The sequence below is a fragment of the Sciurus carolinensis genome, chromosome 10 (assembly GCF_902686445.1).
Source record: "Sciurus carolinensis chromosome 10, mSciCar1.2, whole genome shotgun sequence".
In the NCBI taxonomy this organism is placed as follows: domain Eukaryota; kingdom Metazoa; phylum Chordata; class Mammalia; order Rodentia; family Sciuridae; genus Sciurus; species Sciurus carolinensis.
Genome location: NC_062222.1, coordinates 73,243,531 through 73,264,883, shown reverse-complemented (window position 1 = coordinate 73,264,883; position 21,353 = coordinate 73,243,531). Strand labels below are relative to the sequence as shown.

Sequence of the window (21,353 nt, the reverse complement as noted above, 5' to 3'; positions counted from 1 at the left end):
TAGTACTATTAAAGACATTCTAAACTCTACTTCTCATTTTATCATTGTTTCTTCTTCCTCCACAAACCCCAGAAAAAGCAAACTAACTTTATAAGAGAACAAAACTTACTTTTTAAACAAGTCATGTGAAATATCTATCCAATTAAGAAAATAATTAATTTTTAGGTAAAGTGAATTCATTTAAGTTGTGCCAGATCCAATTAACTCTTGAGCATCACTCTTTTCTATTACTGTGCTCTTTTAACAGAGAAATTTATTTCTTTATTTAAAATAACAATAGTTCCCTAATTGCTTACATTGGTTGTTTTTCTATTTGACAAATGGAGCCCAGTAATATCACTGAGAGGAAGGCACTTCCCAATATATTATACCTAATTATACCAAATGACCCAAATATGTCCACTTTGGTATGATTCAAAGTTGTGAATCCAAATTAGAGAAGAGCCTTGTTTAAATGCAGATTCTAATTCATAAAGTAAAAGGGTAGACCCTAGAGGTTCTCTTCCTGACAGCTCCCCTATAGTATCAATGCTGCTGGTCCAACACCTTCTTTAAGTAGTAGGAATTTAGAGAAATGGAAGAATTTCTATGCTGCCTTGCAGACTTCAGTAGTGCATTTAATAAATGTGCTTGACAAACTTGTCGGAGGGGTGCCACTCTTCACTGCTGGATGTGGAAGGTACCAATGGTCTGCATTCTGAAGAAACTGCAATTTCTGGGGTCACATCATAAATATGAATATAAATAAAAACAGTTCCAGAAAATATGTAACCATCTCATATGGTCCTTTCTTCAAGAATACATGGATCTACAGACTAGTTCAAGTCCTATATCATTACTTCTCTTGAGAGAAATGAAGTTTCTATCAATAAAGAAGAGGAAAACAGGCTGACACCAGCACAGCAATTCCAACTGTCAGATTCTTGGGATCATGCTAGGTCCAACCTCAAATTGAAAGCATACAGCAGAGTACATCACATGCACATGTAACTTCTGTAAATTCAACTATCTTCATTTGGCAAGGGAGGTACCAAGAGACTACAGCAATTAAAATAGTGAATTCAACTCTGTGCTATAGTCACAAAACACATGCCCCAAAGAAACCATGAGATGGGAGAGGTAATTCCTTACCCTGAAATCTTGCCATGTGGAATGTGTTTCTAGTGTTTACTGATGGATATTTTTCATATAATACAGTTCATAAACACAAGGTAATTTCATCTAGGGTTTAACTAAAGAAAAGAGTGATCAATAACTGCCTATAAGTGATTTTCTATTTTTACTTTAAATGATAACCTTAAAGTCTAACTTCCCATGCAAGACGTACTTCATACTACTAGTTAATAGTATTAACTCCTAGAGAGTCACTATGTGTGCATTTCAACAGGACTAAACCTAATTTCCAACTACTAATGTACGCTAGCCCCAGACTTCAGCTTTTGGGCTGAGGGGAACAACATATTACAAAACTAAAAGTACTGCAACTACCTTGGGCTTGGCTCTTTTTCCAGGGAATAGTCTCAACAACATGCCTAGTTCCTTGTCCTTTTGTGTCTGACTTATTTCACTTGGTATAATGTCTTCAAGGGCCATCCATGTGGTGAAATATGTAGACATGTGGAAGATGAGAACAATTCTCTCTCTAATCCCTTGTGGCAGTGACTTAAGCCTGGGTATTAAAATGGGAGGAGATTCTGATTTCAAAAACTATTAACAGCATAAAGAAGTATATGGAAAACAAGGGGGAAAAAAAAGTGTACAGCCAGGCATGGTGGTGCACAACTGTAATCCAGCAACTCAGGAGGCTGAGGCAGATTGATCACAAGTTCAAGGCCAGACTCAGCAATTTAGTCAGGCCCTAAGCAACTTAGCAAGATTCTGTCTCAAAAATTAAAAGAACAAACAAAAACAAACCCTCCCCCAAAAAAACATGGAGTGGGGGTTGGGGATATAGCTCAGTATTAAAGAGCCCTTGGGTTCAATTCCCATGCTAAAAAAAAAAAAAAAAAAAAAAAAAAAAGAAGTGTATGGAGCAATTTTCATATGATCCTATGGTAAATTACACTAACATCATAATGAAATGAAGTTCAAAGTCAGAGGTAAAACTAAATCACATAAGAACAAAGATGACTTAACAAGAACATAGTCAATTGGCTAAGACTGAATGAATAACCTTAAGGGGAGAAGGTCAGTTGAACAGAATAGAATAGTTGTATAATAATCAAGCTCCTTCCCCAATATAGGCCCAACTGGCTCCTCCAACTTCAAACCATGCAATATATTTAACCATATGTTTTATTTTAGTCCACATGAATGTTGTTCAAATCTTTTATCAAAATAATATAGTTCTGCCAGGTGCAGAGGTGCATGCCTATAATCCCAGTGGCTTGGGAGGCTGAGGCAGGAGGATCTTGAGTTCAAAGCCAGTCTCAGCAAAAGTGAAGTGCTAAGCAATTCAGTGACACCCTGTCTCTAAATGAAATACAAAATAGGGCTGGTGATATGGCTGAGTGGTCAAGTGCACCTGAGTTCAATCCCCAGTCCCCACCTCCCCACCAGAAATACAGTTTTGTCCCAGCTACAATTCTAACTCCTTTCAACTTTTCACTTCTATGACTTTAAATATATTATTTAAATAAGACTTTACAAACACAAAACTCTACTTTACAGAGGTACCCTTTAATAATGACAGTAGGTAAAATGAGCTACATAAAGCACACTACTTGAAGACATTATATCAAGTGAAATAAGTCAGACACAAAAGGACAAATGTTGCACGATTCCACTTATGCCAGGTACCTACAACAGTGAAATACACAGAGACAGAAAGCACAAGAACACTTAATGGAGGCTGGTAAAAATGGGAAGTTACTGCAGATGAAACAGGTACTCATTATCAAGTTTACTAAATGAATGTTTTGCTGACTACAACATTTGTTTCTTTAAGCCCTGGGCACACAATGTTGTGGTTCATTAAAAGAAGGCTTGAAAATCTGTGCATCTATCATGAATTATATATAAGGAATTATCCACGAGCCAACAAGAATTTCTAAATCCTGAAAAAAAATCACAATCTAAGATGTATTAGGATAAGATAAAATTTCTAGTCACAATTATTTTATGTAACCTAAGCAAAATGTTTAGGAAATCCAAAAATAAAATATGGAAAAGCTGGAACTGATTATTAAAATATAGGAGGCTGTTAACATGCAAGAGGTAAGTAACAAAGCAGCTAGGCATACAAAGTACATGCTGAAAAATGCTTGCTTGTTTTTTTTTTTTTTTTTCCCATTAGTCACTGTTTCTCAGCTGTGTTGTTCTGTATATAATTAAGGATCAATCTCATGCCAAATGAACTTCTGCTTAAAGAGAAAAAAATACTCAGGTACACATTTAGTTTTGATTATAAAGTAACAATGCTCAGAACAGTGTTGCTAGATAATTTTTATAATTTCAACCCTAAAAATTTTATATCACTAGAATACCTGGTATAGAAGTAGGAATACAGGTTTTTTTGTTTGTTTGTTTTTTTTTTTTTTTGCAGTGCTGGGGATTGAATTTATGGCCTTGTGCTTGCAAGGCAAGCACTCTACCAACTGAGCTATATCCCCAGTCCTGAATACAGGTTTTGAAGACTGAGAGACCCAGGTTTGTATCTCAGCTTGAGAGACTAACACTGTAACAATACTGAGAACATTATGTAACTCTTCAAACTGTTTCCTCATTTGCAATTAAAAAAAAATTCCTATTTGTCGGGGTTGTGAGAATGAAATAAGCAAGTATATAGCAAATGCTAGATTATGTCCATAGTTGGCTCAATAAATGTTAATACCCTTCCTTACTTCCCTGTACCACTATTTTTTATTTGTTTTTTGTACTGGGGATTGAACCCAGTGGCACTTAAACACTGAGCCACATCCCCAGGCTTTGTTTTATATTTAATTTAGAGACAGGGTTTTGCTGAGTTGGTCAGGACCTTGCTAAGTTGCTGAGGCTAGCTTTGAAATTGAGATCCTCCTTGCCTCAGCCTCCTGAGCTGCTGCAATTACAGGTGTGTGCTACTGCACTTGTGCTACTCGGAGGATTTACTTGAAACCATACTACTTCTTTTACTCGGTAACTCTAATCATTAACCCATTATTCAGAATGGACAATGTCTTCACTTATTCAGACAGGGTATTCTTGGAACAAGGTATTCTTGGAACTCTACAATAACCAGGCACCCATCTCTAAAATATCAGACTATTCAGCGTATTAATAAAATTTTGTGTAGTAATGAATGATGCACATACATTAGTCCTCCCTTATGCACATTTTCACTTCCTGTGATTTCTGTTACCCATGGTAACTAAAATATTAAATGGAACATTAATAATTCATAAGTTATCATGAAATAAAGCAAAAGTTTTGACTTGGGTCTCATTCCGAGTACTCTGAAAATTTTGTGCTGTCCTGCTCTGTCTGGTCCTGTACAACAAGAGATATAAATCATCCCTTTGTCTAGTGTAGCCATGCTGTATGTTACCTGCCTATTAATCATTCAGTAGCCCTCTTAGTTATCAGATCAACTATCATGGTATTGCAGCAGGTATGTTCAGATAACCTTTATTTGACTTAATAATGACACCAAGTGCAAATGTAGCAATGCTGGTTTATTTTTATTGTTGTTCTATTTTATTATTACTATTTTTGTGTGTGTGGTACTGGGGATCAAATCCAGGGGCACTCTACCACTGAGCTACATCCCCAGCGATTTTTATAACTTTGAGGCAGGGTCTCACTAAGACGCCCAGGTTGGCCTTGAACTTGCAACCCTCCTGCCTCAGCCTCCTGAGCTGCTGGGATTACAGACATGTGCCACTGTGCCTAGATTTTTAAAAAATTTTTATTTTGAGACAGAGTCTCAATAAGTTGCTGAGGCTAGCCTTGACTTGTGATCCTTCCTGCCTTGGCTTCCCAAGTTGCTGGGATTACACACATGTGTCATCATGCCCAATTTATTAGTTTCTATTGTTAATCTCTTATTGGGCCTAACATAAATTATGTTTTATCAAAGTATGTATTTATGGGAAAAAACAGTATATTTGGGGTTGATACTATGGGTACTTTCAAGTATCCACTGAGGATCTTAGAATGCATTCTCCATAGGACAATTACAGCATACTTGTGTGTATAATTTTTTATTCTCTGGACTTTATTACTGCATATCAGAGAAGGAGATACACACATAATTCTGGGATCAATTATCCTTAAGACTTAAAAAGTAGTAATATTTTAAAAATACTTCATACACACTTATTAAGTTATAGTACTAGAAAATAATATTGCACAATAGATTCTATTTTCTGATAACTGCTTTTATCAATTAAAGCTACTGTTTAGCATATAAGATGAGAAAAATAAATGCTGGACTCCCCCAGAACAGTTTCAGTATTAGGAATAAAGCAGGTCTTACCACACATCTGTTGTGCCCCATCTGTTCAAAACTATCAGTTATAATTTAAAATGGGAACTACTTTCAAATATAGAAACTGCACAGAATTCTGATTTCGAGTCAAGTTTTCTATAATCATAGTTAACTTCTAAAAAGTGCTTAGTACTTGGCAGTCATTGTTCCCAAATACTTTGAATGTATTAAAGCATTCAATCCTCATAATAAGCATATGAGTAGGTACCATTATTATTCTTTGAGAAAACGGAGGCTTAAAGAAGATAAGTAAATAACTTACTCATATGACAAAACTAGAACACAGAGACACTAGGAACTGGGATACGAACCTAGGCAATCTAATTCCAAGGCCTGATTTCTTAACCACTATATAAGTGGTTCTGAATCCTATTTGAATTCATTGATTTTTTTTTTAAATAACACATACTGAGGCCCCTTTTACTATCCGTAAGTAAAAAGCAGAAAACATAAACTAACCATAAAAAGTTTAACATACTCAAGTATAATATGAATGAATGAATAATGAAAAGAATTTATGTGTATTTCACTGCCAAACAATGATAGATTAGCAAGATGATGGATATATCAGTTAGCTTGATTTAATCATTCCACATTGTGTGTGTGTGTGTGTTTGTGTGTACCAGAACATCACATTGTACTCCATAAATATATACAATTATGACCTGTCAATCAAAAATATTAATAAAAATATGTAGTTTGCTATAAAAATATTTATAAAACTAAGATCTTAATTAGAAATGTTCAGATACAATAATACTAGTAGACAAAAAATTATGTCTAGAAATTTCCAAAAGACCTGAGAGAGCAGTATTTCCCTAATGGAGAACCACTATACTACTGTATGATGACTAAATTGTCTCGTAGGATCTTCTTTTCAAAAGCTGTATTCTCTTACTTTTTTTCTTGGTCAAGGATACTGAGATTACTCTTCATCCCTACAAATAAACATTATTGTAAAATTTGTACAAACTTATTATGACCACTGTTTACTTTTCCATGAATGAATTTAAGGTGCAAATAATTTTTAAAATTGAAAACTTTTCAGTAAGAACAGAGATCGCCCTTCGTTCAAGTAAAGAAATTTGTGTTAACTAAGTCTGATTTCAACTACCACTTATCTTGCCAATTAATTCCTTACCACCTAATTTAAGTTCAATGGCAGATTATATACTCTTACTCTTCGGAGCTCTAAAGCTTTCCTCAATTGATAACTAAAGTTCATTATGGGAGAATCAGTTTTAGAAGTTGTAGAAACCATTTCTGAATTTGTTATAAATACTCAACACTTCACATTACCCAGTTTACGAACAGAAATAGTAACCCCTCCATCCACCCATCTGTTCATCAAATATCAGGGAGCCAAACCAAAGCCCTTTTAAGCGCAGACCTGTTCTTTGGGACGCAGGCAGCTCACTGGCAGCAGGCAGTGTACCTGTTGTTCCAGGAGGCAGTGCATAAGCTGAAGATGATGGTGGAGCTCCTGGTCCGCCATGCTGGAAGGACGCTCCAGAGGAAGGGGGAGGAGGGAAAGAAGCAGCAGGGCTGGAGGTAGGTGAAGAGGCCTGGTGCTGTGGTGTGTATAGCTGAGACTGCCCAGAATAGGAAGAAGCAGAAGATATGTAAGGGGTGTTAGGGTAAGCGTTTGAAGCAGGAGGAGCAACAGGCTGCTGAGGTCGATACATTGCTGACCCCCCTGTTCCGAAGGAATACTGCTGGGCTGGTTGATAAACTACACCAAGGAGAAGAAACAGAAATTTTAATTAGTTACAAATTTATTCAGATAGCAACGAAACCAAAAAGTTATCATTCTATGGAAATAATTTTAACATTATTCTTATAAGTTAAAACCAAAAATTAACACTTATGTGCTGCAGTGTAGCTCAATGGTATAGTGCTTGCCTAGTATATATGAAGCCCTGGGTTCTATCCCCAGTACTGCAAAAAACCCCAAACAACAATAATGACAAAAAACATTCATGCTTTTTGAGGCTCAGATGCCCTAAATATGCTCAAAATCATTAGCTTCAGTATTTGAAATATGCTGTCTCCAGATTGCTACTGATTATGAAAATCTTTGAACCATCAGACTAAAGAACTAGAAGATCTTTTTCTGAGAATTTTTCTGTTTCTGTGTAAAGATTGCAGTCATACTCACTTAACCACCAGATGGAACTGGATATACACAGCACTTTGGTGGCAGCTGAAGGCCCCTGGCCTTATCCCTCACCCAGATTAGAGGGATTTTAACACCATCACACTCTGGGTGACCAGTGATAGTTTGAACCTCGATAGAGTGAATCTAGGAGAACTGTTACCTGTTTCTTAAAGAGTACCGTGAAGACAGTACTTTCATACTGAGCACATGAGTGAAAGGTTTTATCAAACTTGCATTCAATAAAGAATAATTAGTACAGAACACACTCATTAGAATTAGTTCTTACTTTTTTCTATTAAAAAAATGTCAATAGTAGATACATATCATTATACATTTGTCAAAACCCATGGAAGCTATAAAATCAAGAGTACACACTAATGTAAACTATGGAATTTGGGTGATAACAAGCCACTGATGTAGGTGCATTGATTGTAACAAATATACTCCTATGGTGGGAAATGTAGATAATAGGGAGATTGTGCCTATGTGGGTACGATGTACTTTCTGCTTAATTTTGCTGTAAATCTAAAACTACTTAAAAATGCTATAAAAATAAATGAATACAATGGAAAAAACAACAAATGCCCCCCTTGAAGTCAATTTTCCAAAAATGTTTTGTGTCATCTTGCCTGAAGGAAAAGAATATGTACCAAATAGTTTCTAAAATTCTATTTCTTTATACCTAAATCATGGGACATCTGATTCACTTTGATAGATCTTAGTAATGGCTTCAGAACACGAGGCAACTGTTCTGAAAGAGTAATAAGGAAGTAACTTCTACAGTGATAGAAGCATGAATTCAGGACACCTCTTAGGGAAACCATGTTTCTCTAGAATGGGGGTTCCAGAGATTCCTGTCAGAATGGTTCTTAACTTTGTCAAAATTGAATTGGCCTTGGCTTTGGTGCTTAAGAGTAAATGGTTACTACATGAAATAAGACATGATGCTATTAAGACTTCAGGGTCACATTACTTACGCTGTGGCTGTGGATAAGGTGGTACCTGGGTGTGTATATGACCTGGAGATGTAGGAAGCTGAGTAGCAGCATTTGGATTAACATTTCCATGCATTATGAAACCTGGGGGTGGAGGATTTTCTCCCTAAGAAATGAGAAAATGGTAAAAAGGAGGATTACATTTGGAACAAAGAATCTTAACAGATGGCCTTATAATCCCTGAAATGGAATTCCATATTTATTTAGAAAAATATCCCCCACAACTTTATCGTGTAAGATGCTCTGCATTTTGCATTACTATCTATAGGACACCATATTTTTTGAGCAATGTATTCTGAATGATTTAAAGATCAGACAGATTCAAAATAATCGGGATGAATGACAAAAGATGCTAACAGCCTCATAAAATAGTGTCAATAAATTGATGGTAAGTCACCAGAATTTTCCATGTCTACTAATTTCCATCCATTACTCCACACTTTGGAAATATAAATATAAATACTATAATTATTTTTCTTCAGTTTCTGCAATGCTAAAAAAAAAAAAAAAAAAGGAGAGGAAAGAAGTCTTCATTAAAATCAGATTTAAACCACTTTTGATATTTTTCTAGCTCAAGTCAATTTAGAACTGCAAAAGTAGAGGTAGGATAAGGAAATAAATTAATTGCTTTAAAAACCATCTCTTGCATCCTAAAAGCAATAAAATGCAATCAGTAGGCCAATGGATGCAGAATAAAGGTGGGGGAAATTGAGGAAGTTGGGGAGAAATACAGAACTATATATATTTAGGTGAGCAGAGTCCTGCTCAAAAAGGAATAATGAAGGATATACCTGTGTGTCAGAGGGAGAGGCTGCAGGTGGATGGCTGGGAAGGGCAGTAGGAGTTTTGTTACTCCAGGTAGTGACAGTAGGGGCAATTCTAACCTGAATTGAACAAAGAAATACCAATCACAGAAAATAAAAAATGAAAACATTAAAAGAAGAAGAAGGGGAAAAAAACTCAAAAGGTATTAACAGCTAGATGCAAAGCAAAAAAGTAAGAGAAGCAAGGGAACATATATTAGGCAACTGCTTTCAATGTAGCTGAGATTCCAAAAGAAAAATAATCACAACAAAACAGGTAGGGAGATGCAGGGAAAAAAATCAATATGAAAACCTAAATCAAAACACAAGAATAATGCCATTCAAGCATCAAGAATAAGTAGGGAAAGTGAGGTCCTGTAAGTAAGGTAAGAAAGACATTCTAAAAAATGAGTAAAATAGTGATTTTTGAAGCATTAATAGTATTCATGCTACTAGTAATCTGTAAACATATTGCTTATAAGCTCCCATTTTTTAAATTTCATCAGAGTCACAAAAATCACCTTAGTCCCATGCAAGGCTTAAAAACCACACAATAATTGAGAATATTAAAGCTAAATACTAAAGATCACCCAGATTAATCCCCACCTTTTACCATTAAGAAACCAAGTCCCAGAGCTGTGAAGGGCCTTGGTCAAGGTCCATACAACTCACTGGTAATGAAGATGGGACTAAGTCCAGGTCTCGGGATTCCCAGGACAGTGTTTTCTATACTATACCATGTTGCTAACCCTGAAGTCTAGTGATTTTCCATTACTTTTTAAGCCTAAAATCCTTCTTGTCATGTAAATCTTTGGTGAAACTCCAATATACATATAAAAACAAACAGAAGCAAAGTTGTGCTGGTTGAAATGGGAGTAAACTCCTACTAATCTAGCCTCCCTTTGATCCCTTTACCTGCCTATAAACTTGTTTTAAAATTCTAAGCCACTGTCTTCATTCATTCAGCACATCATAAGCTTTAATCAAGAAAATCACTGCTTGACTTATGATTCAATTTATTTTTATGTTCTTAAAATACGAAATTGGTAAATCGAAAGTGTAACAAGTCTTTCAACGTTTTTACCTTTTCCCAGAAAGACAAATGAACCCAAAGATACAAAAAGAGTAAATATTCTCTCTTCCCAGTGTAGAGCTTACTTACCTTACTTTAGTAACTTGAGAGACAACCTAACCTAAATACAAGGTGCTTGGAAGTTGTAATCCCTACTTGGCCATTAACCAGTCATATAATGTTGAGAAATTAAAATTCTACATCTTAAAACTCTGGCGGTTACTTGACATTTGGGCCTCTCAATTTTCCTGGCCATCATCTGATCTGTTCCACTACGTCACAGACTTTTTAATACAATCTCCACAAGGATAGGGATTTTGTGTATATTGTTCACCAGGAACATTCCCAACAACTAGAACAATGTTAAAAGAGCACGAATTGATCGTTAAAGTTTTCCATAATTTTATATTAACCTTTGGGATTAAATATAAAAAGGTCCTATGAATCCTATCACCAATTTGCTCTATTTAAAAATAGGCAGGGTATCTTTGCTATCAATCAAGACTAATTGTTATTTATGGAAAAATACTTTTCATTTAAGGACACAAAAGTTATCTATTGGTCTGCAAATATGTAAGTTTCTACATGAACAGTAAAAGATAATATCACATTTTGAGCATTCAGTCATTTAAATGATGTTAATTAAAATTAAAATTAAAATTATTAATCCTTTCTATGTGACCTCCAACTTCATAAACCTTCAGTAAATTTGCTATTCTCCATTGTCCAAGTTGTCCAAAAGAAAAAAGTTCATATTCTGGATATTATTCATTGTATGGATAGAGAAGATATAGTAAACCTACACTAATGATAGAGAAAGAATGCTTAAAAATAAAAATAGTTTATAAAATTAAATCATTATTAAGAATTCTTTTTTTAAAAAATATATTTAGTGTGGGCTGGGGATATAGCTCAGTTGGTAGAGTGCTTGCCTAGCACGCACAAAGCCCCGGATTCAATCTCCACCACCACCACCACCAAAAAAAAAAAAAGTATACACACACACACACACACACACACACACACACATATTTAGCTGTTGATGGCTACAATACCATTACTTTATATATTTTTATGTGGTGTTGAGGATCAAACCCAGTGCCTCACACGTACTAGACAAGGGCTCTACCACTGAGTTACAACCCCAGCCCTATAAAGATTAATTCTGCTACTTTATTTATGGCTTGTTAGATAAATCAAATAGAAGTTTCAAGAACAGATGCACATATATAAGGAAAGCCTGACTAAGAAAGAAACAACAAATTTCTCTAGAAAGCTTAAAGCTAATTTATATCTAAATTACAATGTTTGAATAGATTAAAAGGGTTTTAGAATACAGATCAGAAATATTACTTTCAACAATCTACAAAGTCTACAATCTACAAAGTTAACACAATGTGTTGTCTTTACCACATCTGAGAAGATCTTTTAACCAACAAACTGAAACTATCAATTTGAATTGAAATTCATAAATGTTCCTACTTCATCTGGACCACATCACTCACATGGGGATAATATTGTTGAGTTTGAACTCTTTGCATCTGTGGGTGGCCAGCAATTGGTCCAGGCCTGCCCTTGGACTGCTGCTGTCTCTCGTAAGGAATTTTAGGTGATTCCTGTCCTGGTACAGGCTCTCCTTGTGCTCTACAAAGTCTGTCACGAAGCTGCACAATGTTTGGCTATAAGAAGCAAAGGAAGAAAACAAAACAGAGTTTACTCAACTTTATGACAGCATGCTGATTTAAAGCCATCAATCATTCAAGTGGTCTGGGGTTGTAGCTCAGTGGTAGAGCGCTTGCCAAGCACATGTGAGGCACTGCGTTCGATCCTCAGCACCACATAAAAATAAATAAATAAAATAAAGGTAGTAATAGATTTTTAAAAAAGAGACCCCCTTTTATTCATATACTGTGAATGCTACAAAAGACTTGAGGACTCAATATCATGGTTTCTAATAAGATTGGCACCAAACATCCATGACATGTAGCACAACTTATAATTTAACTGAGGGAAGAAATCCACTGGTCCAGCAAAAGAAGATATTTTTCAAATATATTAAAATTGTAAGATATAAAATTCAGATCTGTATCTCTTACAGATCTATAATTACACAAATTTATAAAAGTTAACCAAATATATATGTGTGTGTGTGTGTGTGTGTGTGTGTGTGTATAGGCCATATATACATTCTAGGTATTAAATAAATAATAAAGCAAAGTGCTACAATATTTCAGAAATATTTTAATATCTTTTCTTTTTTGAGGGGAGGTACCGGGAATTGAACTCAGGGGCACTCAACCACTGAGCCATATCCCCAGTTCTATTTTGTATTTCATTTAGAGACAGGGTCTCATTGAGCTGCTTAGCACCTCACTTTTGCTAAGGCTGGTTTTTGAACTTGCAATCCTCCTGCCTCAGTCTCCTAAGCCACTGGGATTACAGGTATTTTAATATCTTTTTAAAAAATTATATAATTCTATAAATTTGTAAAAGGTTTAAAGTGGTCATTTACTTTCAAAGTATTATCAGGCATGGTGGTGCAGACCTGTAATCCCAGTGATTTTGGAGGTTGAAACAGAGGATCACAAGTTTGAGGCCTACATGGGCCATTTAATGAGACCCTGTTTCAAATTCAAAAATAAAAAAAGGACTGGAAATGCAGTTTAGTGGCACAGTACCTTTGTGTTCAATCCCTAGTACTGGGGGCAAAAAAGAAAAAAAACTTTTTAAGGCATGTTATTGCCATTTATGGGGTAGAATTACATACTACAATGATAACACAAAATATCAGGACATGTCCTTCAGAATATGAAGGCTCTATTGAAATTTAGGAACAAGTAACATCAACAGTATGCCCATTTGCTTAAAGAATATTCTTTAAAGTCCAAAGAAAAGTATGAAGAATAATGTATAGGACATGCATATGATTATAAATCATACTAAAAATAAAACATTTAATCTTTTTTTTTTTTCCGGTACTGGGGATCAAACCCAGGGCCTTGTGCTTGCAAGGAAAACATTTAATCTTAAAACCAGATGATCTAAAGGTCTTATATTAAGTTGGTCTTAAAATAAAGGGTATTTTATCTCAACCTAACAATGAGATCTTACTAAATAAAAACTCTTATAAAACTATTGTGGAGCTGGGTGCAGTGGTGCAGCTTGGGAAGCTAAGGCAGGAGGATCAGGAGTTCAAAGCCAGACTCAGAAAAAAAAAAAAAAAAAAAGTGAGGCACTAAGCAACTCAGTGAGACCCTATCTCTAAATAAAATACAAAATAGGGCTGGGGATGTGCTTAGTGGTCAAGTGCCCCTGAGTTCAATCCCCATACCTTCCCCCACAAAAAGAAACTACTGTGGAAAAGTCACCATATGTTTCTGCTTTACCTAATATTCCCAGTAACAATTTAGAAGGATAGGAGCTGGATCCTATAGTTAAGTATAAATAAAACCAACTAGTCAGTCATACCCACATAGTTCTGGAGCGTATGTGTTATTTTTACTTAATAAAACTTATTGATAATTCTCTAAAAGATAAAATACTAAAAACAACTGAAAAAAAAATACACACATACTCCAGAACTCTGGGTTTGACTACCATTTAGCTGGTAAAGCACTTGCTGAACAAGTATGATGTACTGGGCTTGATCCCCAGGTACGGCAAAAGAAACCAGAAAAAACAAAACAGAAAATAGTTATGAAAAGTATAGAAACAATAAAATATCTGCAAGGCTCAAAAATCAAGCTCCATCAGATATAAAATGCACACATAAATATCCTACTTATGGAAAAGTTTACTCAAATCCTACTGCTACTTCCATCCATGCTCCATTACTGGATTAAGCTTCCCCTCTTTGGTGTTCCCACAGCACCACTACTTTTATCACAGTATTTATACTTTTGAAATCTCATTTACTATTTTAAAGCCTTCTTTAGCTTGGAAGTTTTCTGAGGGCAAGGATCTTGGCTATCTGTTCATCATTTTATACCCAGTCACTTATTGAATTAAAACAAATATTAAGTCTGAATAAGTCTGAGTTTTACTGTATACCAAATAAGGACAATAAATTAGAAAAGTAATACTGCACCCCACCTTGAATACTTAAAAAATACACCTGCCCATAAACAGTGTCAAACCAAAACACCATACACAATGAACTTCTTCAATAATATCTGGGGTAGCACATACAGGAATTTAAAATTTTTAACAATTCCATTTGTCTAAATTAACATTTATAGCTTTTCAACATAAAAGATTCCTACAAAGAATCTTATATGAGGAATTAGCTTTAGAAACAAGTTGATCTTTTCCCCATTCATGTTTCTAAAGTACTATAAATACAAAGGGATCTATCATACTACAAAACATTCTCTCTCTCTGACACAGCTTTGGTACATCTAAAATGATTCTTGAAGAATGTCAGTAACATTTATCTATAGTTAGGTGATAGAAATTCAACCACTCCCAAACATTCATCTACTACTATGTGTGTATTTAATAAACTAGACTCTACTCATTCATACATTATAAGAAAGAAGATAAGTTGTTACTTCTAATTACCTGGTTAGTGTTATCAGGAAGAAAAGCCAAGGCTGCAGCAATACTGCCCTGGGCTGCCAACAAATTAGCATACTGACTCATCTTTTCAGCCAAAAGAACTCCTACAGTATTAGTGTCCATGGCTTGGGTGAGTTGTACAGCTTTTCGCAGGATGACAACTTTCTCAATTAGATCCTAAGTGAGAAAAGGAAGGGAATGTGAGAGATACCAAGACCACACATGAGAGGAAGCAGGAAATAATAGTTACTGATTTCCAAAACCTACTAAAAGTACAGCACCTATTCAGACCCTTGTTTAAAAGTATGGAATAACTGCTGACCACCATTTTGGTAACTAAAATAGAAGTGAGGAGAAAGGTCTCTTTTTACTCATGGACAGGGTATACGTCACCACCTTCCCCTAAACATCCTTAAGCTGCCAGATACTTGTATGGTAATCTAAAACAGGCAAATATTCAAAGTAAAACAACAGGCAGATATTCAAAATTCCTAGCATGGAGAAGAGGAACTATAAGTGAAAACATCCTATCATCTATCCTCTAAAACTATTACTACTATGAAGTGACCCATAGACAAGGGCACATGATCTCCAAAGCAACTTAGTATCTGCTATAGTTTGGATGCTGAATGCCCTCCAGAGGCCCATGTGTTGAAGGCTTGGACCCCAGGGTAGTACTATGAGAGGTGGTGGAACCTTTAAGAGGGGGATCATTAGGTCACTGGGGCATGCCCATGAAGGGAACTTGAAAGGGGACTTTCTCTTTTGCTTCCTGGTTCATGCTGTAAGTTGTCTGGTCTGCCATGCATTCCTGGGGTAGGTGCTGCCCTTGCCAGAGGCCCAAAGCCATCGACTATCCAATTTTGAACTGAACCCTCTAGAACCATGAGCCAAACAAACCATTTCTCTTTACAAGTTAATTATCCCAGATATTTCATTATAGTAAGCAAAGTTGACTAATATACTATTATGACTCAGAGTTCCTCAAGTTGCTCTTCAATACCAATTTTTTCATCAAGCTTCAGGTAGAATGCATAAGAATGTTCTACTCATCTTCCCTTCACAAGTACACAGGCTCAGAAATGTGAAACGAGTGCTTTTCTCTAAGAAGCACTTAGAAGGAAAACCTTGGTGTCTTAACTGATTTGTAGTTTCAACAGAAAGATATTTAAGCAACAACCCTACTGATAAAAATCTCTTTCCAGAGAGGAAAAGAAATATTACACTGAAATATAGTAAGACTCTGCTCATTAAATTCTTTGGGAAGGGAAACCAATATATTTACATTGTGCCTGAGAATAGTCACCAATTTACTTCTTCTCTTGCTTGGTATTGGTGCTACATGGATGGAATTTCATTTACCTGTTACTTTCATTTTCTCTTAACCATGAAGGTTTTTGATTGGTATTGAGGATGTCTCCTATTCCTTAGCCCATCACTTAGCCCTTGCTTCGTTCCTTGCCCAAGGCAGGTGGGGTCAATGGAGGCAGAAAGATCATGAGGAAAAAGGAAACCCTAGGGCTATTTTCAGTGTCTGTCACCTACTTCCCCCAATAAACAGCCAAATCACAACCTTCATTTTATAAGCAGCTACAACCCCATTATCTCAAATTCTGCTTCTTTAAATATTGCATATAATTATCTAGTAAAAGAACTTCTAATAGGTAAATAAGTAGGGTGAAAGCAATAAACTTATAGAACAAATGGACTTCTAGAATAAAACTTGTTCATAAGTATGATGAAAGAAAACACTAAGAAGTAAGCACCTTTTGGTTCAAAGACACTAACCTGAAGGGATAGTGGGTTGCTACCATCTTGAGCTTTAGTCCAACATGCAACTAGTTTCTCTACATTCCCTGCACAAATGTAGCAGAGACATGCCTGAGTCTGCAGGAGGCTATCTCCTTCGCTTTCAAGCCTGGCTCCCAAAAGATCTATAAATTGTGAGGAAAACATAAGATTATATCCAAGACAATCTGTATGTAAGGTTCTGAGCATCTCAATAATACTTTCAGAGGTACAGATTTCACTATCAATAAGTAGCAGGAAGAAACAAAGTCACTCTAAATGTTCAGTAAATATTTATTTGCTATATGAATAGAAGTGGATGACAAGTATATATAATAAGCAATTACAAGATTCTATATCTAGTAGTAGAACTGATTTCCATCAATTATATTAGAAAAAATAATATGGGGACAAATACATGAACACAAAACTAGTTGCACATTTAGAATAGTTCTATCAATGGCAGCTAGGTCTGCTATAAATTATGTGTGAAAATACAGTTAGTATCTTATTATTTTCATATTCACATATTACTTTCAAGATAGCAAATAGTTGTTTGCTTACACTAGCAGTCTTAAGCTTCTTTTCTTGCAAATAATATTTATTCCTTACCCACCAATTTAATCATGGTATACAAGAGAAATTTTTACTCAAATGTTGTAATTCCCTTTTTATTTTTGATTTTGAGACAGGTTTCATTAAGCTGTCCTGGTTGTTCTCCAACTTGAAATCCTCCTGCCTCAGCCTTTTGAGTAGCTGGGATAACAAGCATGTGCCACTGAACCTGGCTCAAATGTTGTAATGATTAATTTTATCACAGCTAACATTTATTAGGTGAGGGTTGCTTTTGTGTCATTTTAAGATAAATAAATTGAGATTTAGAAAATAATTTTTCCTATTATTATAGCTAGTAAATAGCAGAAGCAAATTTCTAATTCTGGTCTGAAACCAGAATTACTAAACAGTATTTTTAAAAAATAATGTGAAGAATGTATTTTATAACTTTTATTTGTGATTAGTAGGTTTGCAAAAGTTTCTAATAAAATTTGTCTGGTATACTTACAATATATCATGTCATAATAAATATATGACATAATAAAATATGTCACAATATATTTTTAATATACCATGCCATATAGGTAATGTAGTTAAATGTAAAGTTCACATCTTACCACACAGGGCTGAAAATTCATCTGGTTTAGCGTAAGTCAATACTGCAGCTAAAGCCTCTCTCCAATTTTTAAGATCACAGGACTGAACAATCTCTTTCCAATTCTTCATCACCACAGCAGTGATGAGCTTAGGAAAGGAAAATAGAAGCAAAATTTAAAGTGTTTAGTATATTAATGAAACTTAACCCTGGATAATCAATCATATATAGCAAAACAAGAGTTTATTTTATGCCAAATGAAGCAGCAGCAAAGAGAGAATATATTTTGGACCAAAGGACATAACAGATGGTATTATTTTCCTTAAAAAAAAGAAAACCACCAACACACATTTTATAAAATAAAGATAGAAAAAGTACAGGATGCTATAGAACATTTAACAGGAAGATGTGCTTAAGCATGTAGACTTTTGAGATAATTTGAAGAACAAACAGGAAATAATTTCATTAAGAAGGAAAAAGTTCCATGTATGTATAATATGTCAAAAATACACTCTTCTGTCATATATATATATACCTAAAAAGAAGTATTTAAAAAAAAAAAAAAAAAAAGAGGAAAAAGCATTCTAGTCAAAGGAACACCAGGTACAAAGATTGAGGGAAAAACAAACAAGGAATGATGAGGAACTGAAAAGGAGTCGGTATGGCTAAAAGATAATAGAGAGCATAACATGAGCTGAGGTTGGGAGACTGAGAGTAATCAACAGTGGTGGGACTAAACACAGAAATTATATTTTTAAGATATTAAAAGAAACATGAAGCAGGAGGCTTAAAAATGTTTAAGTAATTTGTGCCAGAAACTTCTCTCATAGTACAGGAGATAATAAAAAATTTGCACCAATATTTAGGCATAACAAAGGTTTTATAAAAAAGTTTTTTGGGGGCTGGGAATATAGCTCAGTTGGTAGAGAGCTTGCCTTACAAGCACAAGGCCCTGGGTTCTAATCCCTAGAACTGGGAAAAAAAAAAATTGTTGTAGGTGGTCATGATACCTTTATTTTATTTCTTTTTATGTGGTTCTGAGGATCGAACCCAGTGTCTCACACATGCTAGGCAAGCACTCTACCACTGAGCTACAGCCCCAGCCCACAAAGGTTTTTAATCAATGTACAAACAATGGTGGCTACCTATGAGGAAAACATTAGACTATGCCTAAACATTCTAAAATAAGGGACATAATACATCCTACCCACAAAATAATACGGAGTAATTAAAAAATTTTGTAAGAATCTTTAATGATGTTGAAAAATACTTATAATGTAAGTGACAATATCTATATATAGTTAGGCATAGTGGTGCATGCCTGTGATTCCAGCTACTCGGGAGGCAGAGGCAGGAGGATCTTGAGTTTGAAGCCAGCTGGGCAATTTAGTAAGAACTTGTCTTGAAATTAAAAAAAATATATAAGAAAATATTGGGGGTGTAGTTCAGTGGTAAAGCATTTGCCTAGTGTATGCAAGGCCCTGAGTTTAATCCCTAGCACTGAAAAAAAAAAAAAGAATATATGTGTAGATATACACATATATCTACATATAAAGAAAGATATGGAAAGCTATGAACTAATCTACCATCAGGATTAGGTGGTGCTAGAAATTTAACTTTTAAAGTGTTCTATATTAAACCTTTACACAGTAGTATGAAAATATTTTTGATTTTTAAATTCTATATAGAAACAACAAAAACTGGAACAATCACACCAATGCCAAAAACAATTTTGGGGTCAAAAATTATGGATGGGTTTTTAAAAATTCTGTATTGTGTTCTGAATCTCAATTATCTACAATGATAGAGTATTACTTAATATAACCATAAAAATGTTACTGTTGATTTATTTTGAAAATAACATACCCTGGTAATTTTGCTTTGGGATTTTGCAAAGTATTTTCTCTGGGTTCGAGCCAAGAGTTCTTGTCCACCTGCTATGGCCAATATAATGGCATCAGCCATTCGGTTATCATGTAAACAAAGGTCAACAGCACTCTCAAAATTACCCGTCAGTAAAGCCTGAGTAATTAAACCATCAATGTCTGCAACAAGGAAACAACACAACCATATTATAGAGGTATTGTTATCAAAAATAGCTACAATAAAAAAACTACACAAATCAGATTTTATACACAGACACAAATTGAGAACACAATGCTAATTTTTTAATACTGGGGAATTAATTTTCAAACACAAGCTGTTAAGGAAGAAATCTATGGAAATATATTAAAAAGCACATAAAATGACACTATTTACAGATTACCTAAGTGGATTAAAGATAGATCACCTAGGTGTCAGAATGTACCACCCTTCCCAAATCGCCAATTATATACAGTAAATGGTAACCAAATTCTTTCTCAACTCTACACCATCTTTGACAAAACATGTCTAACTTAAACTTCTGGACCACTTAATTTCAAACTGTTAAAAAAAAAAATTAAAATAAAACCAACAGGCACTTACCCCCACTGATGGAGATATTAAATGTTCCCCCAGCTGAGGGTAGAAATTCATATTCATATTTTTCCTCTTTAATGTGCTAAAGAGATGGGAAAAGCAGTAAGTTAGCTAAAATGAACCTATGAAATAGTTTGCAGGCAAAATAAAATGTATATGTTATTCGCCTACTGACCACATAATGTGCTGTTATTCCAGAAACATTCTCATGTCTCAGTTTACACAAAGATCTATGATTTCCTGAATTATCAATTCCCATTACATAATTCTAAGTAAAATTCAAAGTCATCAGAAATAATGTTCAACTAACTCAAGGGTACACATTCATTATAGATACCTGAAAAGTTACTGAAACTGACAATCTTTGTTTTCTTAGATACCTCAACTATGAGTGGAATGAATACATAAAACATACACATTTTGAATTATATCATTATATGTAGATTTAAAACAATCCTACTTCAACTTATCTAAAAATTCCTGCATGCTAGGTTTGGTTATAAGGTCTTTTGATAAAATTGAATCATGAAGCCAGGCACAGTGGCACACACCTATAATCCCAGCAGCTTGGGAGGCTGAGGCAGGAGGATCATGAGTTCAAAGTAAGGCACTAAGCTACTCAGTGAGATCCTGTCTCTAAAAAAATACCAAATAGAGTGGCTCAGTGGTCACCCCAAACCCACCCCCCAAAAATTGAATCATGAGAAAAATCATTAGGTGTCCTTAGTAGAAAAGTAATATATGGGTCAGAGCAGTGCCTTGAGTTTGACTCTTTTTGTACTGTTTAAAAAAAAAAAAAAAAAAAAGTCAATCTAAAAGGGATATTTTTGTATTTGAGTATATTTAAAAATATACTCAAATTCAATTATATGTTTTATGTTTTTTTCAAATTAAAACTATCTG

General features: G+C 34.9%; 1 protein-coding gene across 24 annotated transcripts in view; it reads right to left on the bottom strand.

Annotated features, from left to right (window-relative positions):
• Sec31a (SEC31 homolog A, COPII coat complex component) overlaps nt 1-21,353 on the bottom strand; it is a 67,266-nt gene that overhangs the window by 13,235 nt on the left and 32,678 nt on the right. For 8 of the 24 annotated variants that reach the window (XM_047565895.1, XM_047565894.1, XM_047565898.1 and 5 more), the window contains 9 exons: nt 20,457-20,532; nt 19,857-20,035; nt 18,013-18,139; nt 16,841-16,986; nt 15,056-15,229; nt 12,001-12,174; nt 9,412-9,504; nt 8,603-8,726; nt 6,858-7,199 (listed from right to left, as the gene is read on the bottom strand). In XM_047565895.1, the coding sequence (XP_047421851.1) occupies nt 6,858-7,199; nt 8,603-8,726; nt 9,412-9,504; nt 12,001-12,174; nt 15,056-15,229; nt 16,841-16,986; nt 18,013-18,139; nt 19,857-20,035; nt 20,457-20,532 (1,435 nt within the window). The remainder of the gene's footprint in view (nt 1-6,857; nt 7,200-8,602; nt 8,727-9,411; nt 9,505-12,000; nt 12,175-15,055; nt 15,230-16,840; nt 16,987-18,012; nt 18,140-19,856; nt 20,036-20,456; nt 20,533-21,353) is intronic. The other 16 variants (XM_047565902.1, XM_047565905.1, XM_047565907.1 and 13 more) reach the window with 5 other exon arrangements.